Source organism: Drosophila eugracilis, unplaced genomic scaffold (assembly GCF_018153835.1).
Source record: "Drosophila eugracilis isolate 14026-0451.02 unplaced genomic scaffold, ASM1815383v1 contig_534, whole genome shotgun sequence".
In the NCBI taxonomy this organism is placed as follows: domain Eukaryota; kingdom Metazoa; phylum Arthropoda; class Insecta; order Diptera; family Drosophilidae; genus Drosophila; species Drosophila eugracilis.
Genome location: NW_024573410.1, coordinates 151,765 through 175,901, shown reverse-complemented (window position 1 = coordinate 175,901; position 24,137 = coordinate 151,765). Strand labels below are relative to the sequence as shown.

The window sequence follows — 24,137 nt, the reverse complement described above, 5'->3', positions numbered from 1 at the left end:
AAACCCTCATAAAGTAGAACACAATACCGGACTGAAATTGAAATGTCGTTTTGAAGAAATCGTTTAATATCTTTAGGATTTTCGGAAATAACATACATATTAAGGAAGCAACAATACACAATTTGGGAGGGGAGAAAATCTGAAAAAAGATCATTGGAGAGGTTTATAAAAATCCCACTTATTCTAAAAAGAATAAACTACAGGAAAATGGTAAAAATTATGTTGAACCATATAAGCAATGAAAAAATATATTTCAAAAAAATGTAAATATTTTATTAAAATTTATCTTTAAAAATATTATCTTCAATGAAATAATTGATTTACCTGTTGGCCCTTCGTTTTTAATATTCAATAAACCACAATGTGAAGCAATTAATGTAATGGCACTTGAGGTCTGACCCGTGACCCCAAGTGGCCCCACAACACAATCAGATAACCCAGACCCCACTTCTATGAACAGTGGTCAATCCAGTTAGTCATATCTTTTCGTCCTGTCAGTGGCTAGTTGGCCATGTCCCCGAATACTTGGGTAATAGAAATGCCTACGCAAAAAACGCGATCACACCCGTATCCGCGAAGAATCTCGCCGTACAGAACGCCCTCCTTGAACAGGAATGCCTTCACTAGAGATGTCCCGACCATAGCACCATATGGTCCATCAAAAAACAATGATTATCCCGTTTTTGAGGATATTCGCACCATATTGTCGGTGCTGAAGGCTAGTGGCTTGATGCCCATATACGAACAGGTTTCAAACTACGAAGTTGGTCCTCCGACCAAAACCAACGAGTTCTACTCCTTTTTCATAAGGGGCGTGGTACACGCTTTGACCATATTCAATGTCTACAGTTTATTCACACCAATATCGGCGCAATTATTTTTCTCCTACCGAGAGACGGACAATGTGAACCAGTGGATCGAGCTACTCCTCTGCATCCTGACCTATACGCTTACGGTTTTCGTATGTGCCCGGAATACCAAGAGCATGATACGGATCATGAATGAAATCCTTCAACTAGATGAGGAAGTACGTCGGCAATTTGGAGCTAACTTGAACCAGGATTTCGGGTTCTCCGTAAAGTTTTTAGTGGGTATCGCCATCTGCCAGACTTATATTATAGTGCTGAAAATTATGGCTGTCCAAGGCGAGATCACCCCCACATCCTATATACTGCTGGCGTTCTATGCTGTCCAGAATGGTCTGACAGCCACGTATATAGTATTTGCTTCGGCTCTGCTCAGGATTGTGCACATCCGATTTCATTTTATCAACCAACTGCTGAATGGATATACTTATGCACAGCAGCAAAAGCGTAAAGGAGGCGGGGGGAGGCGACAACATGGTAATATCAACCCCACAATAATGGAACATTTCCCGGAGGACTCGCTCTTCATATACCGCATGCACAACAAACTGCTGCGAATCTACAAGGGCATCAACGATTGCTGTAACCTGATTTTGGTCTCGTTCCTGGGCTATTCATTCTACACTGTCACGACCAACTGCTACAATCTATTCGTCCAGATCACCGCAAAGGGCATGGTCTCCCCCAATATCCTGCAGTGGTGCTTGGCCTGGCTTTGTCTCCACATTTCGCTATTGGCGTTGCTGTCCCGGAGTTGTGGTCTGACCACTAGGGAGGTGAGTAATTATATCAGAGATAAGTTTATAAATAATCATCATGAGTGCTTTCATTCCAAGGCCAATGCCACATCCCAAATTCTGTCGAGGGTATATGCCAAGTGCAGAGAGTATCAGAATATTGTAGGTAAAACTATGGTAAATGAAATTAGGTGACGACAAAAGTTATTCTTGTAGATTGATAAATTCCTTACTAAGAGCATCAAGCAGGAGGTACAATTCACGGCCTACGGTTTTTTTGCTATAGACAACACTACGCTGTTCAAGGTATCCTTACTCCTACTTGATTTTATTTACTATTTTTATCATATTTTATTTAACAATTTTTAGATATTTTCGGCCGTTACCACGTACTTGGTCATCTTAATCCAATTCAAACAGCTCGAGGACTCGAAAGTTGAAGACCCTGTTCCAGAACAGACTTAAACGTAACCTACAATATATATTTTATTTAAATGTTTTTCTATTTTTATTAGCATTACAAATATTACGACAATTTCACTAATCGCATACACGGGAGTCGAAGATATTGAAAGTTCTTGCTTTGTCAAATTAAAATGATATAGGCTACCCGATAATACACTTGCCTGATAATACACTTTAAATGCATTATGTTGATTCTTTGATTCGGAATTTAAACGTTTAAGAAACCGACGCCGTTAAATACGTTGAGTTTTTTTTTTACCATTAGAGGGATACAAATTAAAAAGAATATGTTTATCTATCTTCTCGGAACGTAAGGTTTTTGAAGTGTCTCCTTTTCTAGTACTTATTATTAAATGGTCCTAACAGTTCAGCACTTTGGATTTGCGACGCGTTTCCCCAAAGAGGAATGAGCAAATGCGGTCCAAAAGAAACGCCCCAAGAATATCCAGGACAAGAACACCGAGCAATGTTACGCGGAACTGAAAGAATTAAATTAATATACATTTCACAACAATAACAACAATAAACTTACATTCGTTGGAAAATTGATTATCTCAAAGAATTCCGTCAGTTCGGGCGCCAGGCCCGTGGACAGAAGAATTACCAATGTCGCCGAAGCTCCGATGGCATACATCAACATGCGATTTGAGCGCAAGCTCTCCATGAATGGATGGCCCTGTTTAAATTATGGGTTAGTAACATGTTTAGAGAGTTCTGTTGGTGGGACATACTTTGTAATTGACCGCAATGGTGGCCACTTGCAAGGATAAACAAATTATATAGACCGTACTGCTCACAATGTTCGGATCATATTTAGTCTTCTCTTCAGGGTCCATGTCAGTGTACAATTTAACCTTGCCCTCCCTGAAAACAAATTTATAAATATGGTAAACACATTGGTTTTATCACTTAATACCTGGGTGGTGCCAGAATGTTGGCTTGACTGGTCAAGTAGTAAAGCGTTCCAAAGTGCACGGCAAACTGACTAAGTATAGTAGAAATCGTGTAGAAATTGAATATGTTTGGCAGTGGGGCCACCTTGGATAAAGTTTTCAGCGGCTGGAAAGAATATTACAGATGAAATTATTTAATAGGAAAAATCGCAATTGTTTGTTTACTCACCTTAGCTCGGGTAATAAAGAGGAAGCAGGCGGCAATGAAGATGCCCTGCATGGTGGCTTGCGTATCGCTGAATTTTATACCATCGATGTAGAGCACAGACTGGCAGTAGGCTTGAATGAGGGCGTTCAGCGCAAGAATCTTAAACATCTGGAGAGTGGTCACCAGCGTGCAACGACCCTGCTTGATTATGTGGTTAACTAAGTACGGAGATACGGAAAAATCATTAGTTGATCTTCAAAAAATTAAAACCATTTTACCCACCGCACATTATTGAAGAGGACTTGCTGGTAAATGGCGCCGCAATAGAGGCATCACCCAACTTTACCATAGTTTGCTCCTCCAGGTCGCGGAGAGTACTCTGCAGGCGAGCTTGTGTTTGGTTGATCTGCTCTTGACGTCTTCGCAGAGCTCGCTCTCTTGGTGTTAACTGTTGATTGGCATTCGCTGCGGCCTGCGCTGCTGCTGCAGCAGCCGCCACCTGTTGCTGTTCCTCCTCAGTACGCTTACGCCTCACAGGAGCACTGGTCAGCAGAGATACGCCCACGTTGGCGTGCTTGAGGGCACCCACATCGTTGGTGCCGTCGCCACACATCAAAGTGCAGTAGCCTAGTTGCTTTAGCTGTGTAATCACGAACTCCTTTTGCTTGGGGGCAAATCGGGCACAGACCGTAATCTGTGGTAATAAATCACGCATATATTGCTGCTGGTTTTGCTGCAGTAGTTGCAATCCCTCTCCGGTAATGCAGAGATCGTGCGTGCCCAGTAACAGGGAGATTCCCTTAGCACCACTCTTTATATCCAGCTCGTAGGTCTGATCTCCATCAATTGATACCCACCTCCAGTGAACATTTTCCTTTCTGCTCGGGTGGGGTCAGGATGAGCAGCTTCTTCCGAGTAAAACGAAGTTCGCGTGCCACATGGCAGGCGGTAAGCGGACTGTCACCCGTGATCATCACTACCTTGTGCGATGATTGAATGAGCTCTTTTATTACCGATTTAGAATCGGGCTTCATGGGACATGAAATGATCACGAATCCAGCAAATGTTAGGTCACATTCCACTTCTTCCCGCTTAATTTCCCGAACTTTTTGAGACCCCAGGGTTCCGAACTCTTTGATTCCTAGAGCTAATACGCGGGCTCCGCGGCGGGCGTACTCCAAATAAACCTGAAAGCAAATATAAATTAATAATAACTTAATATACTGTTCCTATATAAGATAAAAAAGGATAAACCCACTTACCTTTTCGTAGTCCGAGGGCACTTCACGCAGCATCTTCTGAATGACCTCTGGAGCTCCCTTAACCGCTCCTATGTGCTTTACTTCGTTGGAGTACGGCATCAGATATCCAGCTAGTACCGACATTCGCTTCAGCGCTGATGAAAAGTGATAGCGCTGGATTATCTTTAGCGGTTTAAACTGAGGACGCTTAGGAATAACGCTGTCCATCTTGGTTAACGTCCAATCGACTGCAGCTAAAGTGGCTTTCTCCAGCGGATCTCCCACTAATCCGTCATCTAACAGGGCCAGTGAGTGACAGCAGGCGAGCACCTGAACCGTGTTCGCTTCTGCGCTATCGATAGGCACACAAGCTCCATTAGGAGCTAGTCCAGCAATACCCTCGACCATGAGATTATCTGTGGTCAGAGTTCCCGTCTTGTCGAAACAACAAATCTGGACCTTTCCGGCAAAAGGAATCCTAAACGGTTCTGTGCAGAACACGTACAACTTAGTCAGCTGAATCAAAGATGTATTAACGGCCAATGTCAACTCGATAGGTAGATCAGGCGGAATTATGGAAGTCAGGATGAGCGTACACTCAAGGAAAAGTTTGTAGCGATTGCGCTCCGGATCCTCGCTGCCCTTCACCCACACATATGATGCGGCGGCAACAGCAAAAACCATTAGGAATGCTATGAAGGCAAAGGTTTCCACGTTGTTCTCCGTCGCACGATTTGCTCCGAATAATATCGTTCGCAGCAGTTTGCCTTGCGATGTGTTGAAACCAGTGCGAATCACATAGCCAATGCAGCCGCCATCAGGAGCACGAAGTGATTCTTTTGTGGGAGCAGTATGTTGAACTACTTTAGTGCCACCGAATAAAACAAACAGTTTTCCATCTCCCCTCAGCGTCCATTTCAACGTCCAAATTATCTAGGGATTCCAGTGACTCCTTCATCAGTGGCACCGATTCGCCAGTAAGCATGGATTCATCCACAATGCAGGAGCCTCGCAGGATGACCAAATCACAGGGCACAATGTTGTCGTTTTGTGAGCGCGTTATTGACACCAAATCACCGGGCAGCAGCTCATCGGAACCAATTTGTCGCCACTTGTTTTGCCGGAAGGTGTAGATTAAGTATGGCTTATTTCCCATCTTTCGGATCTCAGACATATTCCGCAGCTGCTGCTTGACAATGGTACACTCGAAGGCGACCAGCATGAAGAGCGTGAAGAGAGAGTAGTACCAGTAGTCGTCCATGCACCACAGTCCCACGGAGAAAACCTGGAACACGAAGAAGGGCGCCGTGGCACGTTCTATGAATAGTTCATGGAACTTCTGGAACCACCATTTCCATTTCGTTGTTGCCGTAGGTTAGTGTGGCCTTCTTGATGGATTCCTCTGTCTCCAATCCTCTGGATGAGGAGTAGTTCCTCAGAAGTCCATTTACTGGGAATTCGACTGCGCGGAATGTCTTCCGATCCTCGTTCCAAACATACTTGGTCTTTTGGAAAATCAAAAAATACTGGGTGGAGCCGTCTTCAAGCTTGGAGGAGCGTACGGGTACGATCTTGGAATTGCCGTTGTTGGCAGTAGGTACCACTTTGGCCAGCACATTGGCACCAGGCAGCTTTACGCGACGGCAAGTAAGAAAAGCCAGCACATGAACACTCCAGTAACAAAAGAGTAAGGTGAGGACATGAAGAAAAGCGATTGCTAGAACGGCGATAAAACCCACGTCATTCCAAGTGGAGGAATTCTCCATAGTTGTACGGTTTTCGTTGGAAATCAGTTTGTTCTTGGAAATATCAGCTTCTTCGCCACCATTAACGTAGATCCACAGGTAGAAGGCGGATAGGTAGAGCGGTACAAAGGGCAGCACCACTCCGGTCAACGGCGTGGGGATTCGCACATGGAGGCTCACATATTGCACTAGGTCATCCAGCTTGGACGGCTCCTTTGCTCCGCCGGGCAGTGAACGCATTTTTTTGCCGTCCGTGTCTCCGGCGGCTCCTCTAGGGATGGCTGCTCCTGCTGCCTCGGTCATGAGTCGAGTGGGTGCTCCTTCTAATTCACGTTGCCTGTGTGTTGTTTTTAGAAAATCTAAAGAACTTTCTACAGTTGAAATGTCATAGCGGCAAAAAAATTGTGAAAAAACTGAAGCAACGTTGACAGTTGTCAGCTGTTTTTCTATCTATTATCGATAGGCCTAATTCAATCAATTGTAGTTATCGGGTTGTTATCCAAATTTAAATATATAATTTTGATTTCATTATGAACATTTTTAAATTTTCGAAACATCATATAACTTGAAAAGTAATTAAAGTTAAAATATGAAGAAACAATATTTGTAATTTTGAAATTTCCTTAAACCGTACCAGTGAATTAAAATGCAGACTTAAAATTGTTTTATTTATAGTCACTTAATTAAACCAAACACCTGTAGATTTATTTCATGGATAAAGAAAATAGGAAACACTTAGCAGTCTCACGCAAACACGCACATATGGAAGTGAAATAATGTACGGTTGTTAAGGGCACATCGCCTCACTCATCCACGCTGTCCATAGGAGATTGCACATTCGCATTAGGTCCTCCTGCGGCGGCATAAGCCTTCTCCATAGTGGACTGTGATTCCCGTTTCGGAGTAGTGCGCTTGTGCTGGTTAGTAAAGCTCACAGTGATACGTCCGCTACCACGGACAGAACACATGGGCGGGCGCAAGAGAGGGGTCGTCAGACGATTGTTTGCCATCGACGATGGCGGATACTGTAACGTATCAGGCTTGGGGTTGCATTCGCTTCCTTGCGGACATCCACCACCAGGGCCTCGCGCACTGAATTCTCCTGGAACTGTTTGACACGCTCTCGCATGGCGGTCTCCCGCTTGATCTCCTTTTCGATTTCCGCTCGCCGCTTGATGTCGTAACGCTCCAAAGCCTTCTCGTCCCGCTTTTTGTTCCGCTCCACAATTAGATCGGCGATTTCCAGGCGTTTCTGCATGAGTGCCTCTTTGTCCAGCTTCTGGAACATCTCAGGCCAGAAGCCCTTCTCCTTCTTCACCAGCACAATGCGGGCCTCGTTCTTGAAGATGCGGCAGAAGCTGTAACGGGAAAATATCTGTATTACTTTAAATTGTTCAATAACCTTGGGTTGGGGCAGTTTATGAAAATAATTAAAATTAAAAATGTAATTTTTAATTGCTCAGAAAACATAGTATGCCAACTTACCTGGCCATTTCGTCAATCTCCTGAGCCAGGTGGCGCTCAAAGAAAATGGGTGGATTGTTGAACTTTAAATATTGTGGGAGAAGAACAACGTCCGGCTTGCGGGTCACCAGTCGATTCAGTTCGATGGAGATCTTGATGTCTTCCTCTGTCTGGGAAATCTGCACCATGATAAGTTGCTTAGTTTCTCTGTCCTTTTCCGCTGATGTTGCCGTGGTTCTTCTGCTGCTGTTCCTCGACTGACAATAGACAGGAACTTATGTTTTGAGACTGGCCGTAACTGGGAACCTTATGACGACAACTACGACAGGGCCAACTACCCCCCCGACTTGCACCGCATAATGGACGTATTTCCCCTTCGATTTAATTTGAATATTAACCGGGGTTCGAACTTCGAACAACTAAAATGAGCCGGCTGCGTTTCCCATCGATCAAACAACGATTGGTTGTTTGGATCCCCCGGTCCGGGACCCAGGACTCGCTCAACTCCCTGCCCACTGGCCCACCTGTAACATTTCCTATGCATTTGCATTTTCGGCAAGACAAGACACGGTGGCCTAGACCAGGAACAGCTCATTTCACCTGGCTCCCGCTCCTCTGATTGAATTAGCCGCGACTCCTGCACGCGAAACGAACTGCTATTTGCATAGGAATAGTCATCCATCAACAACAGCTCCCAGCGACATTGATTGGCAACGGGTTACGGTTTTTTTACGGCTATGACGCCTTTACCTTTTATTTGCCTTATTTAATTCTTTTTGGGAACACGTGCAATGTAATGTAATGTAAGCATGTAATTGTAATTCGGTTTGTTTGGAATAAGTACCTGTCGTTCATATCTAAAGTTTTTATGTTCGACACTCGTAAGGTGCATGTGCCTGGATATTGTTCTGGCAATCTTGTCGAATTGCTCTTTTATGATTTGGAATAAATTCAGAACATTTTCGATCCCAAGATATATCAATTTAATTGCTTTACATATTCTCTAGCCATATTCCCATATTGCATGTCGATATAATATTAAAATCTTATCTTTTGTTGAATCATTATAACAACCAAAATATGAAACAGGATCAGATTCAATCGTATACCTAGATACAGAAACAGGTATCTAGTTTCTTCCAGGCCTGTTGGAGGTTTATATTTGTTATTTATTTAAAAATGTGCACTTAAGATGTAAGGTCATCACTTTACAGAAATATTTTTTTAATTTGTTTACCCTTCTTTTGAAAACGTAGTTTATGTATACTTACTAAAATATGTTACTATGGTGATTTCTTGCTAACAAAAATTGTGGAGCAGACTTTTTTTTTTACCACGATTGTTGATGCACAGAATTATTGAACTATTAATCAATTACCTAAACATTTCGGAACCTAAATAGTTTCCCAAATGAGTTCAAGGGTTGAATAGTTTGTAATTAGCCTTATTTCACAGCATTTATTGAACTCTCTGGCAGGACTTTAGCCACTTTGCGTGGCTCCTTGATCGTGGTCTGAGGGCACTGCATTTCGCTCCAGCCGACCGGAACCATTGGTATTCGGGTCTTCCGGAAATCGCTGGCATATGCAATAACCACGCCGAGCTCACTTTCAGCGGTGGTCAGGAGGAAGGACTGTTCTAGTTGGTTGATGACTCTGGCAAGGATGACATCGCCCGGCTTAAAGGACTTGTAGATGTCCACGCGATCTTTCTCCGTCTCTCGTACATCCTCCTTGCGCAGAAGTCCACGGTAGCTGCTCTCCAGAAGAACATTTCGCACACAAAAAATTGAGCACTTGACAAATTTGGGAGTTGTGACAAGAACTCTAGCTGTTACCACGTCTCCAGTGGCTGGTATGGTTAGGTGGAAGCCTGGTTTGTGCACACTGACCAACTGACACTGCGATAGGGATGAAATCAGTATATTAATCAATTGAATGCTGAGTTAACTCACGTTTTCCCCGGAATCTTCAATATTCACAATACCCGACTTGGAGGCGTAGATGTAGCCATTCTGTTCGTAGGTACCGATGCCCAAGACTATATTGTCCTCCGTCCTGCAAAGTCGTTCTCCTGGGAGACAGACTACAGTCTCATCCTTATGATCACTCATTTCTTAGCTGGAAAATGATTTTAATTTATAAAATAACAAAATAACAAAGCCAGATCAACAAAAACACATGTACAAGCCAGTGTGACCAGGTCCAGTTATTGATAGCTCGCTAAAAGTACTTGAAGAATGCTAAAAATAAGAAATCATAAAAACTTATCAACAAGATTCTACATTTAATTGATATTTCATTACTTACAATAAATAAATTAATTTTAAAACTTAAGCTACTTAAAAGTATAACAAAGCAGTTACTTGCTGCATTTTTTTTGTGGGTGTGCAAAACTAAATCGACACTTTTGTGTGGTAATTAATAGGACCAGACAAATAACGCCTCTTGCTTTTACCGGTGCCGCCAATAGTTTTCTGTTCTCCTTGGGCATTTTTATTATTTTGTTGTATTAAATTATTTGCACGATGCCTTCCAGACTGCAAGCCAACATGAGCTATCGGGAGGTTATCCCGAGGAATCTCAGTCCGGCAGAATGGATCGAGGTGAAGATAAACACGGGTGAGAAACGTGCAAGATCACTGATGAATTTCCGTTTGACCCATCTTTTTGCCCGTAGGAACCCAGAGCACACTGCAGGACCTCAAGACTTTCGAAACCTCAGGTGGCTACTGCTACAAAAGCAGGAAAAACGTACAAACCAGAAACCGCTTCATATATTGGTAAGATTCTATGAAAATCTCAAACTTCATATGTCTTAGCCAGATACTTCATTGTAGGCGCGCCTACCAAGATGTTTTGGAACTCTCCGAGGTCAGCTTGGACATCTCCCTGCAGAGGAATCATTTGCGCCTGCGATTCACAGACTCCGCCGTACTGAATGTTTCTTTCACGGAGCAGGCCAAGTCTATGACTCTACTGGTGGTTACTGTCAGCAGTGTGCATCGCTATGTTTTCCCCCTGAAGATCGTTGGACAGGATGGAACGAATACATCCTCTGAGAATCTGCTGTCCCAGTCAATTTTCTACGACGTCAACGAGAAGATCAACGATCCCAACACCTTCTATGTCATGGATAGCTTTGGGACGATGCCAAACGTGGCGGTTTCATATCTCTCGCAAGACTCCGAGACAGCCTACTTTGCGGTAGCCTACCAGAGCAAACTTTTGCTGTACATAATGAACTGTGAAACTGGAAACACGGTCACCCACGAAGTCAAGGAACCGCATCTTATGCCTCGGTTCCTGTCTAATCTCAAGGGGGCCCTCACGTGAGTTTCTGAATAACATGTCTTAGCTAAATAACATATCCTTTACCATTTAAAATTATTAAAGTGGCCGGTCAGATACGCAAGAGGCAGCTACATCCATGGCTTTCAGCGAAATCGAAGAGGCTATTTTCATTCTTGTTCTGTACCGAAATAATGAGCTGCGACTGTGGTCATTGGATAGCCTGCAGACGATAGCTAGCATTAATTGCTCCGCCGGATCGGGGCAGGGAGGCTCAGGAGCTCAGGGACGTAAGTATAAGTTGACATGAAACACAATTTGAGGATAAACTAATCCCTAAAAATATCAATTTAATGTTTCCTATATTATTTACAATGTATTTCAGCTCAAAGCAATCAGCTACGCAAGATTAGCGATCAGAACTTCTGCTTATTCCTTTCCAATGACATTCGATCTGAGTTCATTTGCGTGAGCATCGTGCACGATGCCAACGAAGCCAGCGAAATCAATTTGGTGCAGAATTCTGTATTGGCGCCAAAAATGGATCTGGTCGACTTTGATGCCACATCCTCGCATATTTGGGCCCTATGGAGTAACGCTGAAGGAGATTTCCAAGTCTCAGCACTTTATTTAGGTTCCAATAATGCAATCAAATGGGTTTCTGCTGCTCTGGAACCTCCACCGGATCGCTATTGTCTCTCCTTGGAGCAGGGGCTAGATCCGCGTGAGACTTACTGTAACTACATCTTTCATCCTGGTCGGTTTGATCGAAATGTGATTGCCAAAGCATTATATGTGGGTATAAGAGTATATTATATAGTTTTAATGAAATATTTAAATAACCATTACACAGATGTTCAGACGAGTTAACATGCAGTTTGATGTGAAACAGCTTTCAATGGCAATGCTCAAGGAACAGGTTTGCCAGGCCGTGGAAGACGAAATCCAAAATGAACTTAAAGACTTTGTGGTCACCGACGAGGAGTACTTAGAAAAATCCACACGTCTATGGGACCGATTCTACTCCTGTTGCGAACAGTATCATATCAAGTTCTCCGAGCCGACAGGTCTTGCGGTTCTCGGTGGAATGGATGCAGTGTGCTTAGTTAGAAGACAATCTTTTGCACTGCTGCGTCCTTGTGAAGTCCTCGAGCATTTATTGCTCATCGGCGAGCACAATGAAGAAGTAGCCACATATGTGGCTCCACTGTTTCGCAACGATCCCGAAATGGCCAACGGTTTTGTTGACCTTATGAATGTGGTGACGCTTCTGGATAAGCTAATTTCGGAGGATATTAAAACCGATTTAGATAAACAGCTCTACCAGCGGAAGTCACCACTCGAGTTGATATCAAATCTGGTAGCTAGGATTACGGTTGGGGATGATATTGGACCGATGTTGCCATCAAACTGTGTGAAGCAAATTCATCAAAAGCTTCATGAAATTCCAAATCTAAAGCCCGCTCTAGAGACGCTGCTCGATGTGCTGTGTATGATTGATCCAGATGCGCCGCCACATGGTAATTATATTTAAGATTTACAGTTTCAAAAATGTAAATTAGAATCTACTTTTTTTGTAGATTACTCCCTTTCTACGCGATTTTTGCAGCCGTCTGGTGCTCTAATGGGCAGCGAGTATGGACTTTCCATCTTGTCCGAAACCGTTAAACAAATGGCAATGATTAGGTAAGTTACGTTTAAAGGCAGTAATACATACATAATAATTAAAAGATTAATAATCTAAAACATTATGTTTCCCTCCTAGGTTTTCTGTTTGCAGAAATCTTTTGGTATTGCAGTACATGGTTTATGGTAAAGACGGGATGAACAGCAGTAACATGCTAACAAACATCAGTTATCTTAACTCGTATTATACCTTGCTTTGGATTGCCGAAACGCCGATTTCATCGAATGCACCTGCTGGATTGTAAGAAAAATCTTTAATTTTATGGAATTTTGTTATTAAATTCAAACCATTTCTTTCAGCGAGGCTTCCATTCAACGTCTAAGTCGGGCGCAACTGTTCAGTGGCTATACACGACCATATTCTAGCCATTTGCGCAATCACAGCAATGACCAGACCACTCTGCTAGGGCTATTCCTGCAATCCAAGGGGCTATTTAGCGCTCTGTCCATGTTGCTGAAGGCTGACAGCATGCAGTTGGAGTCGGACCAATCAAATCTTCGCCAGACTCTTCTCCAACTAGTTGGTTACATCAATAAGATGCTGTGCGTATGAGATATATATACAATGTAAAGATAAATAATGGGATCTTAATTCATTTTTTAGCTGGCCAGAGTCTCCGATTTACGTGTTTCCAGAATGGTTGTTCGGGACTTGCCATCACATTATTGTGCAGGACTACGTGCGCATCTTGTCAAGCTGGTGTTCTGTGAAAGCACATGCCAGTAAGCTAATCTTTCGTTTTACTATGTTCTTTTCTTTCGTATGTTATTTTACATTTTATTTTGCAGGACGCTTTATGCTAGCAGTTTCCCTGTTGGATTGTGGTGAGGCTTATAAAGCCGTGCCTCTCTTCCAGCAAACAGCAAAAGGCGTTGTGGAGGACGACTTCCTCTTCGAGCATGTTTTAAAAAACACTCCGTTGTATAGCAAACTGCATGAAAGCGTCAGTCTGGGTGAAAAGGTCTCCGCTGAAGACACAAAACTTGCTACCGTTCACTATTACTTGAAGGTAATACAACTTTTTGAGCAGCATTCCGCACTGGATTACATTATCGAACTGGCCCAAATGGCCATGAGTGGGCTTGAGAGTGATGATCCTCAGCTGCCCATGTTTCAATCGATTGTGTTTAATAATCATTTGCAATTGGGTCACTACGAGGAGGCTTACTACGCCTTAATCTACAATGCCGACATTTCAAGGCGGAAGGATTGTCTTCGCCAATTGGTCATAACACTGTTCCAGAATAAATGCCTGCCCCTGCTCATGCAGTTTCCCTATGTGGGATTGCAGGACGAGTTTGAGAGCATTGTAGAATCCCGAGCAAGGTCAATGAGTATAGATCAGAACGACGTTTATAACTTTTTGTATGCCTTCCATACAAACAGGGATAACATGAGAAAAGGTTTGTTTTTAAAATAATTTGTTTTCTTCAACTGAACTTAAAAATAATTTATTAATGCAGCGGCCATGGTTATGTACGAGCAAGCCATGCGCTTTCAAGTAGACAGCGATGCCCCAAACGCTTTGGAAAAACGATGCTCCTCGCTTCTGATTTGCCTAAACAGTTTGCACTTAGTCGACAGTCAATACAGGTGGATTGTCAAGCCTGCAATTGGCGATGAGAGAGTATCTGCCATGGATCAAGACAATGACGATGGTGAGCCTTCGGCTGATGAGGATAAATGCGGTCAGGACGTGGTTGTCTTAGAGCTGGCTGATATCCGAAGGGAATTAGTGCACGCCGAAGCTTTACACGAGCTCTCACATTTCCGCAAAGATGCCGCTGCCTATGAGCGGTCGTCACCAGAGGAGTTGTCTTACCTTTTGGCTAGTTGTGGTTTATATTCGGCCGCTTTGAAACTCTCCCGCGGGCACTCATTTTCCGTACTTCCCATATTTGAGAGTTTGACCGTGGCTTGCGTCGCTGCCACTGAGGACAAGGCCGTGGATGCCTGGAATTGGCTGCAAAACAACGACATGGCAGGTAAGAAATATAATTAAATATTTAAATCCATCATAAAGACACGTATTTATCTTATTTCTTGTCCCAGATCTGCCTCATCGAAGTAATGCTGCAGACATGGCCTGGTCATTGCTTCAGAAACTGATTTTAGATAACGAAGCAAAGGACTCAACATCCATAAGAAAGTGCGTTGTCCAAAGGCTGCTAATTTTAAATGCTTTCGTTCCGCAGTGGCTGGTAGAGTCATACAAGTTATCGTATTCCCGGGAGCTTCTCCATTTGTTAGTCAAGCACAACCGTCTCTTGGAAGCTGCCGATCTTGGTTGTGAAATGATTGCAGGCATGCTGGGAGCTGGCAGCGAATACTTCGACTTTAAGCTCTCAGTGAACGTAACAAATCCACAGCTTTCCTTCCCCATCAATACTATTGATCTACTGCTGCACGCACTAAAGATTAATGGCAAGGAGGATATAGAATATGAAATGGTAAAATAATGTATAATTTGCTTAGAAAAATTAATGGTAATTTTTAGAGCAATTGTAATATCATATCCTTTTTGATTAATTACCCTAATGAAAATTCAAAATAATTGCCATTTCAGGCTCATATCAAACTGGAGGAAGAGGTTCACAGATATATCAAGACCATAATGCGCACCACCGAGGATAAGGTGGGTTTGGCCATCCTGCAGCGTCGAGAGGAACGTCGGCAGCAATTACTCCAATAGTTTGTTTATTCGGTTTATTTTATAAGTTTCTTGAATTAAAGTCTAAAATATGTGTAAATCTGAGCTTATTAGAAATCGTCCGTCATGACCAGCTCAGAAAGGAACTTTTTATAGATGTTCATAAATTGAGCGACGAAAGCTTCCAGGTGAAAAATGTGCTTAGCACCAGACTGCATCCGGTGCTCGTACTCTGTAGCAAATTCGAGCGTCTTTGCTTTGATGGACATATCACAGTTGTTCACTAGCTGCTCGACCAGGCCTCGGAAAATGAGATTGGGAGGTACGCCCTGAGTAAGCAGTTCGTACAACCTTTCCCGAATCTTCTCCAACTTGGCAGGTGTTTGCTCGCTGATGATCTGGGCGGCGGTCTCACGAAGGAACACCTGCCAGTCCAAGTCGGGAATCTCCTGGTTAGCAGTGAATGGTGCCTTGGCTACCTTAGCAGCCTCTAACATTAGCAGAGCTCGCCTGAGATTACGTTCCGATTTGTCCACAACCCGCTTGGCAAGCTCAACAGGCAGGGCAAGGCCCTCCCGCTTGCAGGTGCTCTGCAATATGGATACGATCTCCGTTTCGTTTGGTGCGGCAACACGGATACCCAAGCAACGCGACCGGATGGCCGGAATGATGCGAGACGTGGAGTTCACCGAAATGATGATCCGGCACGTGGCCACGTACTTCTCCATGGTCCGGCGTAGGGCGTGCTGAGCATCCTTGGTGAGTTCGTCGCCCTCGGAGATTACGATAACTTTGAATTCTCTTTGTCCGCTGATTTCGATTTGGTGTGTCTGGGCAACCTGCTTTATTAGATCAATCACTACCGTCCGGTCGTACATGCCGGCATCAGAGGGATTGACCTCCAAATGGTAGTTGCTGCTGACCGTCATCACTTCAATCTTTCGGTTGGAGGGTGTAGTGAACGTCATGGTTTCGCTCCTCAGGCGCTCCACGCCGGATCCGTACATTTCCCTCAACAAACACATGATGCGCGTCTTCTTTCCGGCACCCGAGGGTCCGTAGAACATAAGATGCGGGAAATCGCTTTGCTTGCATAGGTTTCGAAGGTTCTCCGCTTGCTCCTGTTTTGGAAACACCCAACAAAAAAAGCCGGTCAAAACATGTTAACCAATTTTCAAAGCAAGTTAAAGTTGAGTCCGCCGCTCATTTACCTTGTGGAAATCCAATTTGGAAAGTTCACGCGGACGGTATTTATCCACCCAAAGTGCCATTACGCCGACTCATGCAAGGATTAAGGAAAAATTAACAAAACAATCTCTGCGCGCCTTTTTTGCACAAATGCTGCTAAAGCTGGAAGCAAAATCGATTTTAAAATCGATATTTCGATTATTAATACATTTTCTATTTATATTACTGTTGAACTAGAAATCATCAAAATATTTTATAATATTGATTTTTTATTTGAATAATATTGATTGTTTTCCTAACTATGTTTGAATGATTTAAAGAACGGAAAATAGTTTGTTCCAATGTCACTGTTCCACACCTCTTAACATTTAAAAAAATTGCTGTTACTATTGTTGCTTTAAAAAAGCTATCAGTAAAATTTTAATAAAACATCCAAAGAGAGGGAAAGCATCGTATTACATAAACGACAACAGTCAAAATAATAAAATTATAATAATAATTTCACATCGACTGGTTTTAAATGAATCTAGATGTAATCTGGCAACGTCAACGGCAGCGCCGTTATTCTCGCGGAATTTTTAAAATAAAAAATGCAGATAAGTGTTGTTTAAACATTTTCTGCAGAAAAATCGTCAATGCTACCTGGTTAGCCAAAGGAAGGTTATTAAATAAATAAACGCAAAATAAGGCGTTAAATAGAAAATCGACTACTACCTCTCTGGTGTGACCAGTCGTTAGCGGTTTCATAACCTAGACCACAACCATGTACCTTTACTAAGCGATTCGGTATTCTGCGTAGAAAAAGCAGCGACCTTACTGCATCCATCAGTTTTTTTAGTCGCAAAACTTAAGTATCTTAAAAGTAAGAAATCTATAAAATTGCACAAAATTTCGCGACAAGAACGCATGGAGAACGGAGTAGAACACAGTGTGGACGAGGCAGGCGAGAACCAGGTGGTGAGCAGCTCCGACGGCGAAGGTGATTGTGATGGTGATGGTGAAGTGGAGGGGGAGGTGTTACAGCCGCCGCCGCCGCAAATAACAAACGATTGTGATGGGGAGGGGGTGAGAGAGGCGGAGCATGCACCAGCGATGGCAGATGCCGTGGACGCCACTCCGGCCTCTGGACCACCGCCCTTGGATGGAGCAGCAGCTGTTGCCACAATAGAGGACAACCTTTGTGACAAGGATGTGGACAGCGATGCTGGTGATGAGGACAATGACGATGAGGTAAGTTAAAATACTGTCTGAAACATTGCGATATTCAATATCTGTATCTAAATATACCCTTTCAGACCAAGGAGAACTATGAGGGCTTCAATGGCACCGGACGCACAGTCACCCTACAAACGCTGATGGCAGCCAATGTTCTACAGCCGGGCCTCGGGCTAATGACCATCGAATACCTGGGCCAAAAGTTTGTTGGTGATCTTCTATCCGATGGCAAGATCAAATCCCATGAGACTGAGACCATATTCCTTACGCCCAGTGCCTGGGCTATGCACTGCAAACGGATTATCAATCCGGAGAAGAAGAGCGGCTGTGGGTGGGCATCGGTGAAGTACAAGGGGAAGAAGTTGGACGCCTACAAGAACACGTATCTGCGCAAATGCGCCTTGCAAAAGGAAACACCGCTTGACGATTGTGACCTCGGTACGTAAAGGCCACCTGTTTTTTTTTCTATAATCCTTACTTACTCCATTTAATCCGCAGATGCCGAACGCAAGTCTGACTCCCCGGAAATTATTGTCAAGCGAACCGTTTTTGCACACAATACCGTATCTAATCGCAATGTAGTTCAGTGAGTAAACCAAGTGCAACATGAATTCAAGGGGGTGGTTTTTAAACAGTATAGGATTACTTCAAACTTTAATTGACATTTTCAAACGATTCGTTTCTTCAGATTACAATAGATTCAATAGTTGTATAAACTTATATTTGATTAGGATTATGCAGTTATAATGTGAAGAAATGTTGGTTGCTATTACCTCGTCAGTCTTTTGTTAGTTCTCTACCTAATACCTTAAGCAAAGATTATTGTAAGATTGTAATATAATTGTCTCCAATTTTTTTTCACTCACAGCGATGCCAACATGTTAATTGAATCAGTGCCGTTCACTTCGGTGGGCAAACTGCAGCCTTTCCTCATCACAGTGAATTCTTCTGCCCTCCTGCTGGCAGACTTTCACTGTCATTTAACGGTTCGCGAAGTGTGCGGCTATCTGGGTGGCACATGGGACATGAACACACACAGTGAGTCCGGCTCTGCTTAGGATTCCCTTTACATATGCAATGCCTACATGTTTGCTCATTTCAGCTCTATCTATAACCAAGACATATCCTTGCCGGAGTACACGCTTCGATAGACAGCGAGCCGGCGAAGTGGAGCGAGACATACAGAAGATGATGATCCAGGATCAACTGCTGCTGGTTGGATGGTATCACTCGCATCCCAAGTTTCAGGCGGAGCCCACGCTGCGCGACTGCGACTCACAGTTAGATTATCAGATTCGAATGCGAGGTGCCAGTGATCTTACCTATACGCCCTGTGTGTCTCTGATTATATGTAAGTGTAATTCAACGTCGATATTTTTAAGCAAAATACAACGCATTTACATACAAATTTCTTCCTGCAGCTCCTTACTATGATGAGAATCCTACCCTGGAGTCGGTTGTCAAGTGTATATGGATCGTACCGCCTAACGAGAATAGACAGTCTATGGAGTATGGTCGACCAATGCTAATGCAGTATTCGGTGCTCCCGGACAAGGAAATTCCTGAGGAGGTGCGCTCCGAGATCCAGATGTGCGTGGACTACTATTCGCAGTACCGGAGTGAGGTGGTCAAGTTCCGGAACATCTATAACAACGACGTGACATACAACGAAAAGTTAAAGAACACGCTCTATCCGAAGTTTCCCTCTAAGCAAAGCGATAAGGCGCTGTGGAACTGGATCTGTGCAGTGCTGGATTGCGAACAAGAGGACGACTTTATTCCACCCAAAACCATAAAGATCATCGACAATGACGAGCTAGAAGTAAAAGAAGAAGACAAACCTGTGGTTCTGATGGATCTTAACAACGAAGTGAAGATCAATCCACCTAAAGAAGAGCTCTTCAATGAGGCTATCAGCACATTGGATGACAGTGCACGCAAGGCGGAGGAGGAATCTAACGCCCAGGCGGATCAAAAGGCGAGCGAACTTAAGGTGATGTCGCTCCAGGAGCAGCTCTGTATGCCTTCTGGCCTGAATATGAACCCGGTGCGAATGCTTTCACCTTTGGCTACGCCAAATCCGACAAGTCATTCGTCAGTGCTGCCAAGCTTGGTGCCTCCAACTTTGCCAGCAGCCGCCAGCCAGCTGCTTCCACCACAAATGCCTGCAGCTACGGGACCACCAGTCATCCCACCAGTTGTTACGACTTCTGCTCTGACTTCAGCTTTGAGTGCTTCACCCAGAGACAGTCCCATCACTATCCAATCAAATTCCGCCAGTCCCGCCAAGTTTGAGGTTCCGGTAAGAGCGTCACCATCTCCCGCGAAGTCGGACACCTCGTCGCACGCCTCCACCTCTCGTACCCGTAACTCTCCGGCGCCCAGTCCGGGTAAGTTCAGTGTCAGCGATATTGCTCGGAATAGTCCCAGCATCACGCCCAACAAGTACGAGGCAGCCGCAGCTGCTTTAGTGCCTCCAGCAGCCGCTTGCCTGCCAACGGCCAATGATCTGATGGCTGCAAGCTTGGCACAGCTGGCTGGGCAGCTTCCCCCGAATTTCCTTCAGGGGGATTTGGCTGCCCTCTTTCAACAGCAGCGTAAGGACTATGGCAGCTCCTCTCTAAATCAGCTGGCAGCGGCGGCAGCCAAGGTTGGTGGTTCCAAGCAAAGTAATGCCACTGCTGCTTCAGGTTTGAGTGATCCCAATGTGGCAGCAGCTGTAGCTGCCTACTCTAATAGCTTCAATATGCCGCTACCGACGGGAGTAGGAATCGGAGGAGGTGGAAATAGCAATACCCACATCAGTAGCAAGTCCAAATCGGAGCGTTCATCGAAGTCCTCATCATCTTCTTCCTCCTCGAACTCTAGCTCAACATCCAATTCGTATAAAACGAAATTGATGAAGGAGCTAGACGAGCTAAAAAACGATCCACTTAAGATGAGTGAGCTCATCCGTTCGCCGGAATACGCAGCACTGCTCCTCCAGCAAGCAGAAGCTCTGGGAGCTACCACACTGGGAACTCTTGGTTTTGGATCGGACTACAGCTATCTGACTGGAGCGGGATTGGGAGTTCCAACTGCCAATGCTTTGACTGGTGGTCAATCGTCAAACTCTTCTTCTGGAAAGTCCTCAAAATCTTCACCAGCGGCAGCAGCGGCGGCTGCTTTAAGTGCGGACTACAACAATCTTATTCAAGCTTCGAAACTGCTTGGCTACGATTCTTATATGCAGCAAAGTAAGCAGAGCAATGACCTCAATGCGTTCCTGCAGCAGCAGATGGCAGCAGTGGCTGCCGCTTCGATTCCACCGCCTCCACCGGCTGCCTCCAGTGGCAGTTCCAATAGTAGTTCATCCAAGAAGCAGCAGCAGCAACAGTTGCAGCAACATCATCAGCAACAGCAGCAACAACAGCAGGCGGCTGCACAGGCAGACTACACGGCCCTATTGCAGACCTACACAAAGTTGTTTGATCCCAATAACCAATTTGCGGCAGCGATGTCCTCCAATAAGCACATGGCAGGAGCCCATAATGAGCTCTCCGCTCTACTCTCTTCAGGAGTGGGAGTGGGAGGAAGTACGGGCGGAGGTGGATCGAAACAGAAACAGAAGGATATTCAGAGCGATATGCTGAACCAGCTACTCCAGCTGGAGAAACAGGATTCAGAAATCAAGGCGTTGCTGTACCGTCAAAATAAAGCAGCTGCTGACTTGGATGCTCTGTTTGCCACACCCTCAGGAGCGGTTGTAGGAGCTGGGTCCTCAGCGAATGCCATGAAGTCGGGTAGCTCTTCAGGCAATGCTGGAGTTTCCGGAATTTCTTCACCTTCATCCCTATCAAATCAAGCTGCTTATTATAATGCTTTGGCGCAGGAGAAGATGCAGGACTATGCTGCCTTCTTCCAGCAGCAACATGGCAAATACGGCATACCCGATCCATTGTCTAAGACCACACTGGCGGCTAATAACATGTTCATGAGTCCATCGGCTTTGTTTAAGATTCAGCAGGAATCGCTGTCAGCCATGATGATGAAGCCACCCAAGTCGACGACGCCTTCATCGGCGCGTACTCGGGAATCATCGGCCTCTCCAGCTTTAGAGCGCCTGACGCCTACGAAGTCGGCTAACAGTGGTGGAGGTGGTGGAGGAAGCAACTCAAACTCCGCTGGCAAATACAACTTCAGTGCAGTGGACCTTGCCATTTCTAGTGTGCCCTCGAACACACCATCGCCAGCGCCCTCAGACGGAAGCAGCAGTTCTTCGCATCGACGACCTTCACCGGACTTAAGCCGCCTCTACGGAGAGCTGGCACCGCCAGGAGCGCTTCTTGGTAGCGGTGGTGTGCCCAAAAAGCGGATGGAGTTCGCCTCAGTGGCGGATCTGGCTGCACCGCCGGCTAAGATGCCCAAAAACAGCATGGGCGATGATATCCTGAACCTGTCGCACGATTAGGATAGCTGAAATGGAATCCTTGCCAGCGCATTCGCAGCCGCAGTATTTTCCCAACAGTATATATTCCCATACGTAATGCCGCGTAGCATCCATTAACATACCAGTGTCCATCATTTTAATCCCCCAATCAGTAACATTCGGGACAAATATCTTATTTTATATTTTTTGTATTCCTTATTTAAGTTGACTTCTTGGTAAGTGTAAAGTTCGTAGGTCAGAAATATTAACCTGGCTGCCAGCAATTAACAAACATTTATTTTTCATTACCTTTAGTCTTGGAATATTTTCTACAAACTAGATGATATGCCGTGCATATCTCAATCGAATCAATCATTATGATCCAAAAAGATTTCGCCAGTCCTACGAGTGAATCTCCGCTTTTACTCACCTTACGAGCGCTGTATGTCCTTAAACGTTTAATTTAATGTACTCGTACTAATTTAGGTTTAATTACCGCATAAAAGTACTTTAAGTATTTTAATATACAGACAGCGCACACACATCAATTGTATTGTATTGCCTACCGTATTAACTATAACTTTGAATCTTTGCCGCAATAAATTAAACGACTAGTTACTTAGTTTACAAAATCCTGACTCCTTGTTTTAGTGGAATTAATTGCTTATTTTTCAGTTCTTAAATAGCTCGGGTATATTCATATAGATATACCCCCTTTTTAAACCAGTAAAACCGCTATGCAAAGTAAGTCTCAGTGGTGCGATTTAGTTGGTAACCAAATCAAAACAATCCGCACGCATCAACAACTGGGGGCAGGTGTTTACCAGAGAACGTCAAGGGTGTCTTTTTTCGGCACCCGAATCACACTCATACATTTCGAGTGTGTGTCGCACTCATGAACAACAAGAAAAGAGCACACACCCTGAGTGCACAGATCGCTTTGTGCGTTTAGGGTGTTTGCGTTTTTGACACCCGCTCAATTTTAGGCACATGAGTCTAATGCACAGACACCCTAAACACTCATAGCAAATGAAGCGAGTGTCTGAGGCACCCATGATTTTGGGAAAAGTGAGTCGGGTGTCTTGAAAATGAGTCGAGTGTCTTGAAATGAGTCGGGTGTCTTGAAATGATTCGAGTGTCTTGAAATGAGTCGGGTGTTTCGGGTGTCTTCGACTGATCTGTGTGTTTCGGGTGTCTTCAGCTGTATTGCATGAGCAGGTCATTGAGGGTTGACCGAATAATTTTACATGAAAGGAAGGAAGGAAATCCCAATAATGGTCCCTTAAAACAGGCCAAATATTTTGGGATTTTCCATGTCAAGCCATCTACCTGTTATTCGCAGTGCAATTGACTTATGATCTGTATTCTTATACGCATCTGCAAAAAACGGGAATACATTTGCAGGTAGATGGTTTGATAACAACACGGAAAATCCTAAAATATTGATGCAATGTACGTTTTTTTTTGGGTTTTTTAAGACTTTGTCATTAAATATTTGTAATGATTATAAACTCTTATTTTTTAATATTAGTTACTGAAGACGGCAATAATTTGTATTATTAGAAATATACTTTTCTATGATTAAATTATTGGGATTTCCTTCCTTCCTTTCATGTAAAATTATTCGGTCAACCCTCAATGACCTGCTCATGCAATACAGCTGAAGACACCCGAAACACACAGATCAGTCGAAGACACCCGAAACACCCGACTCATTTCAAGACACACGACTCATCTCGAGACACTCGACTCATCTCGAGACACTCGACTCACTTTCAAGACACCCGACTCACTTTCCCAAAAATCATGGGTGTCTCAGACACTCGCTTCATTTGCTATGAGTGTTTAGGGTGTCTGTGCATTAGACTCATGTGCCTAAAATTGAGCGGGTGTCAAAAACGCAAACACTCATAACGCACAATCCGATTTGTGCACATTCAAAATGAGCTTGTGCAAGACACTCACCCTTATTTTAGGGTGCCGATCACACTCTGAGTCCCGAAAAGGCACATATGATTCGAGTGCACTCATTGTATGGGTGTACCCTTGCCGTTCTCTGGTGTTTACCTCTCCTATCGTT

At 44.1% G+C, this 24,137-nt stretch overlaps 7 protein-coding genes across 7 annotated transcripts; 3 read left to right on the top strand and 4 right to left on the bottom strand.

The window, feature by feature from the left end:
* Positions 1 to 511: 511 nt before the first annotated feature.
* Positions 512 to 2,068, top strand: LOC108112316 (gustatory and pheromone receptor 32a). Its single transcript, XM_017222147.2, has 4 exons — positions 512 to 1,642; positions 1,703 to 1,765; positions 1,820 to 1,909; positions 1,973 to 2,068. The coding sequence occupies exons 1-4, from the start codon at positions 512 to 514 to the stop codon at positions 2,066 to 2,068; spliced, it is 1,380 nt and encodes a 459-aa protein (XP_017077636.2).
* A 19-nt stretch (positions 2,069 to 2,087) lies between these two features.
* Positions 2,088 to 6,587, bottom strand: LOC108112306 (endoplasmic reticulum transmembrane helix translocase). Its single transcript, XM_017222135.2, is given in 10 exon segments — positions 2,088 to 2,547; positions 2,601 to 2,744; positions 2,800 to 2,932; positions 2,985 to 3,127; positions 3,191 to 3,387; positions 3,452 to 4,050; positions 4,052 to 4,356; positions 4,432 to 5,313; positions 5,315 to 5,746; positions 5,748 to 6,587. Coding segments are annotated over 10 exon segments (3,666 nt in total). The 5' UTR covers positions 6,459 to 6,587; the 3' UTR covers positions 2,088 to 2,427.
* A 245-nt stretch (positions 6,588 to 6,832) lies between these two features.
* On the bottom strand, positions 6,833 to 7,978 carry LOC108111519. Its single transcript, XM_017221040.2, is given in 3 exon segments — positions 6,833 to 7,203; positions 7,206 to 7,513; positions 7,641 to 7,978. Coding segments are annotated over 3 exon segments (720 nt in total). The 5' UTR covers positions 7,808 to 7,978; the 3' UTR covers positions 6,833 to 6,958.
* Positions 7,979 to 9,050: 1,072 nt separating this feature from the next.
* LOC108111388 (exosome complex component CSL4) lies at positions 9,051 to 9,812 on the bottom strand. Its single transcript, XM_017220825.2, has 2 exons — positions 9,574 to 9,812; positions 9,051 to 9,519 (listed from the first exon to the last, which is right to left on the bottom strand). Exons 1-2 carry the CDS (start codon positions 9,730 to 9,732, stop codon positions 9,064 to 9,066), a joined length of 615 nt encoding a protein of 204 aa, XP_017076314.2. The 5' UTR covers positions 9,733 to 9,812; the 3' UTR covers positions 9,051 to 9,063.
* A 243-nt stretch (positions 9,813 to 10,055) lies between these two features.
* LOC108112325 (nuclear pore complex protein Nup160 homolog) lies at positions 10,056 to 15,346 on the top strand. The gene is made up of 14 exons (XM_017222157.2): positions 10,056 to 10,240; positions 10,299 to 10,401; positions 10,459 to 10,950; positions 11,015 to 11,199; positions 11,295 to 11,704; positions 11,763 to 12,429; positions 12,490 to 12,595; positions 12,675 to 12,836; positions 12,896 to 13,138; positions 13,200 to 13,318; positions 13,385 to 13,999; positions 14,060 to 14,581; positions 14,649 to 15,046; positions 15,163 to 15,346. Exons 1-14 carry the CDS (start codon positions 10,147 to 10,149, stop codon positions 15,286 to 15,288), a joined length of 4,242 nt encoding a protein of 1,413 aa, XP_017077646.2. The 5' UTR covers positions 10,056 to 10,146; the 3' UTR covers positions 15,289 to 15,346.
* Positions 15,277 to 16,598, bottom strand: LOC108112336 (replication factor C subunit 3). The gene is made up of 2 exons (XM_017222167.2): positions 16,458 to 16,598; positions 15,277 to 16,367 (listed from the first exon to the last, which is right to left on the bottom strand). The coding sequence occupies exons 1-2, from the start codon at positions 16,515 to 16,517 to the stop codon at positions 15,357 to 15,359; spliced, it is 1,071 nt and encodes a 356-aa protein (XP_017077656.1). The 5' UTR covers positions 16,518 to 16,598; the 3' UTR covers positions 15,277 to 15,356.
* Positions 16,599 to 17,237: 639 nt separating this feature from the next.
* On the top strand, positions 17,238 to 22,689 carry LOC108112346 (MPN domain-containing protein CG4751). The gene is made up of 6 exons (XM_017222177.2): positions 17,238 to 17,664; positions 17,730 to 18,087; positions 18,148 to 18,235; positions 18,518 to 18,687; positions 18,752 to 19,000; positions 19,071 to 22,689. Exons 1-6 carry the CDS (start codon positions 17,341 to 17,343, stop codon positions 22,097 to 22,099), a joined length of 4,218 nt encoding a protein of 1,405 aa, XP_017077666.2. The 5' UTR covers positions 17,238 to 17,340; the 3' UTR covers positions 22,100 to 22,689.
* Positions 22,690 to 24,137: the final 1,448 nt, after the last annotated feature.

What these genes read in the sequence shown, in the direction of transcription:
- LOC108112325 (XM_017222157.2), top strand. Translation starts at nt 10,147, where the DNA reads ATGCCTTCCAGACTGCAAGCCAACATGAGCTATCGGGAGGTTATCCCG. An exon ending in TTCTGTGAAAGCACATGCCA is followed by an intron (nt 13,319 to 13,384) that starts GTAAGCTAATCT and finishes TTTATTTTGCAG; the next exon opens with GACGCTTTATGCTAGCAGTT. An exon ending in AGGATATAGAATATGAAATG is followed by an intron (nt 15,047 to 15,162) that starts GTAAAATAATGT and finishes TTGCCATTTCAG; the next exon opens with GCTCATATCAAACTGGAGGA.
- LOC108112316 (XM_017222147.2), top strand. Translation starts at nt 512, where the DNA reads ATGTCCCCGAATACTTGGGTAATAGAAATGCCTACGCAAAAAACGCGA. An exon ending in GTGGTCTGACCACTAGGGAG is followed by an intron (nt 1,643 to 1,702) that starts GTGAGTAATTAT and finishes TTTCATTCCAAG; the next exon opens with GCCAATGCCACATCCCAAAT. An exon ending in GCAGAGAGTATCAGAATATT is followed by an intron (nt 1,766 to 1,819) that starts GTAGGTAAAACT and finishes TTATTCTTGTAG; the next exon opens with ATTGATAAATTCCTTACTAA.
- LOC108111388 (XM_017220825.2), bottom strand. Translation starts at nt 9,732, where the DNA reads ATGAGTGATCATAAGGATGAGACTGTAGTCTGTCTCCCAGGAGAACGA. An exon ending in TTGAAGATTCCGGGGAAAAC is followed by an intron (nt 9,520 to 9,573) that starts GTGAGTTAACTC and finishes TCCCTATCGCAG; the next exon opens with TGTCAGTTGGTCAGTGTGCA.
- LOC108112336 (XM_017222167.2), bottom strand. Translation starts at nt 16,517, where the DNA reads ATGGCACTTTGGGTGGATAAATACCGTCCGCGTGAACTTTCCAAATTG. An exon ending in CCAAATTGGATTTCCACAAG is followed by an intron (nt 16,368 to 16,457) that starts GTAAATGAGCGG and finishes TTTCCAAAACAG; the next exon opens with GAGCAAGCGGAGAACCTTCG.
- LOC108112346 (XM_017222177.2), top strand. Translation starts at nt 17,341, where the DNA reads ATGGAGAACGGAGTAGAACACAGTGTGGACGAGGCAGGCGAGAACCAG. An exon ending in TCTAATCGCAATGTAGTTCA is followed by an intron (nt 18,236 to 18,517) that starts GTGAGTAAACCA and finishes TTTCACTCACAG; the next exon opens with CGATGCCAACATGTTAATTG. An exon ending in ATGGGACATGAACACACACA is followed by an intron (nt 18,688 to 18,751) that starts GTGAGTCCGGCT and finishes TGCTCATTTCAG; the next exon opens with CTCTATCTATAACCAAGACA.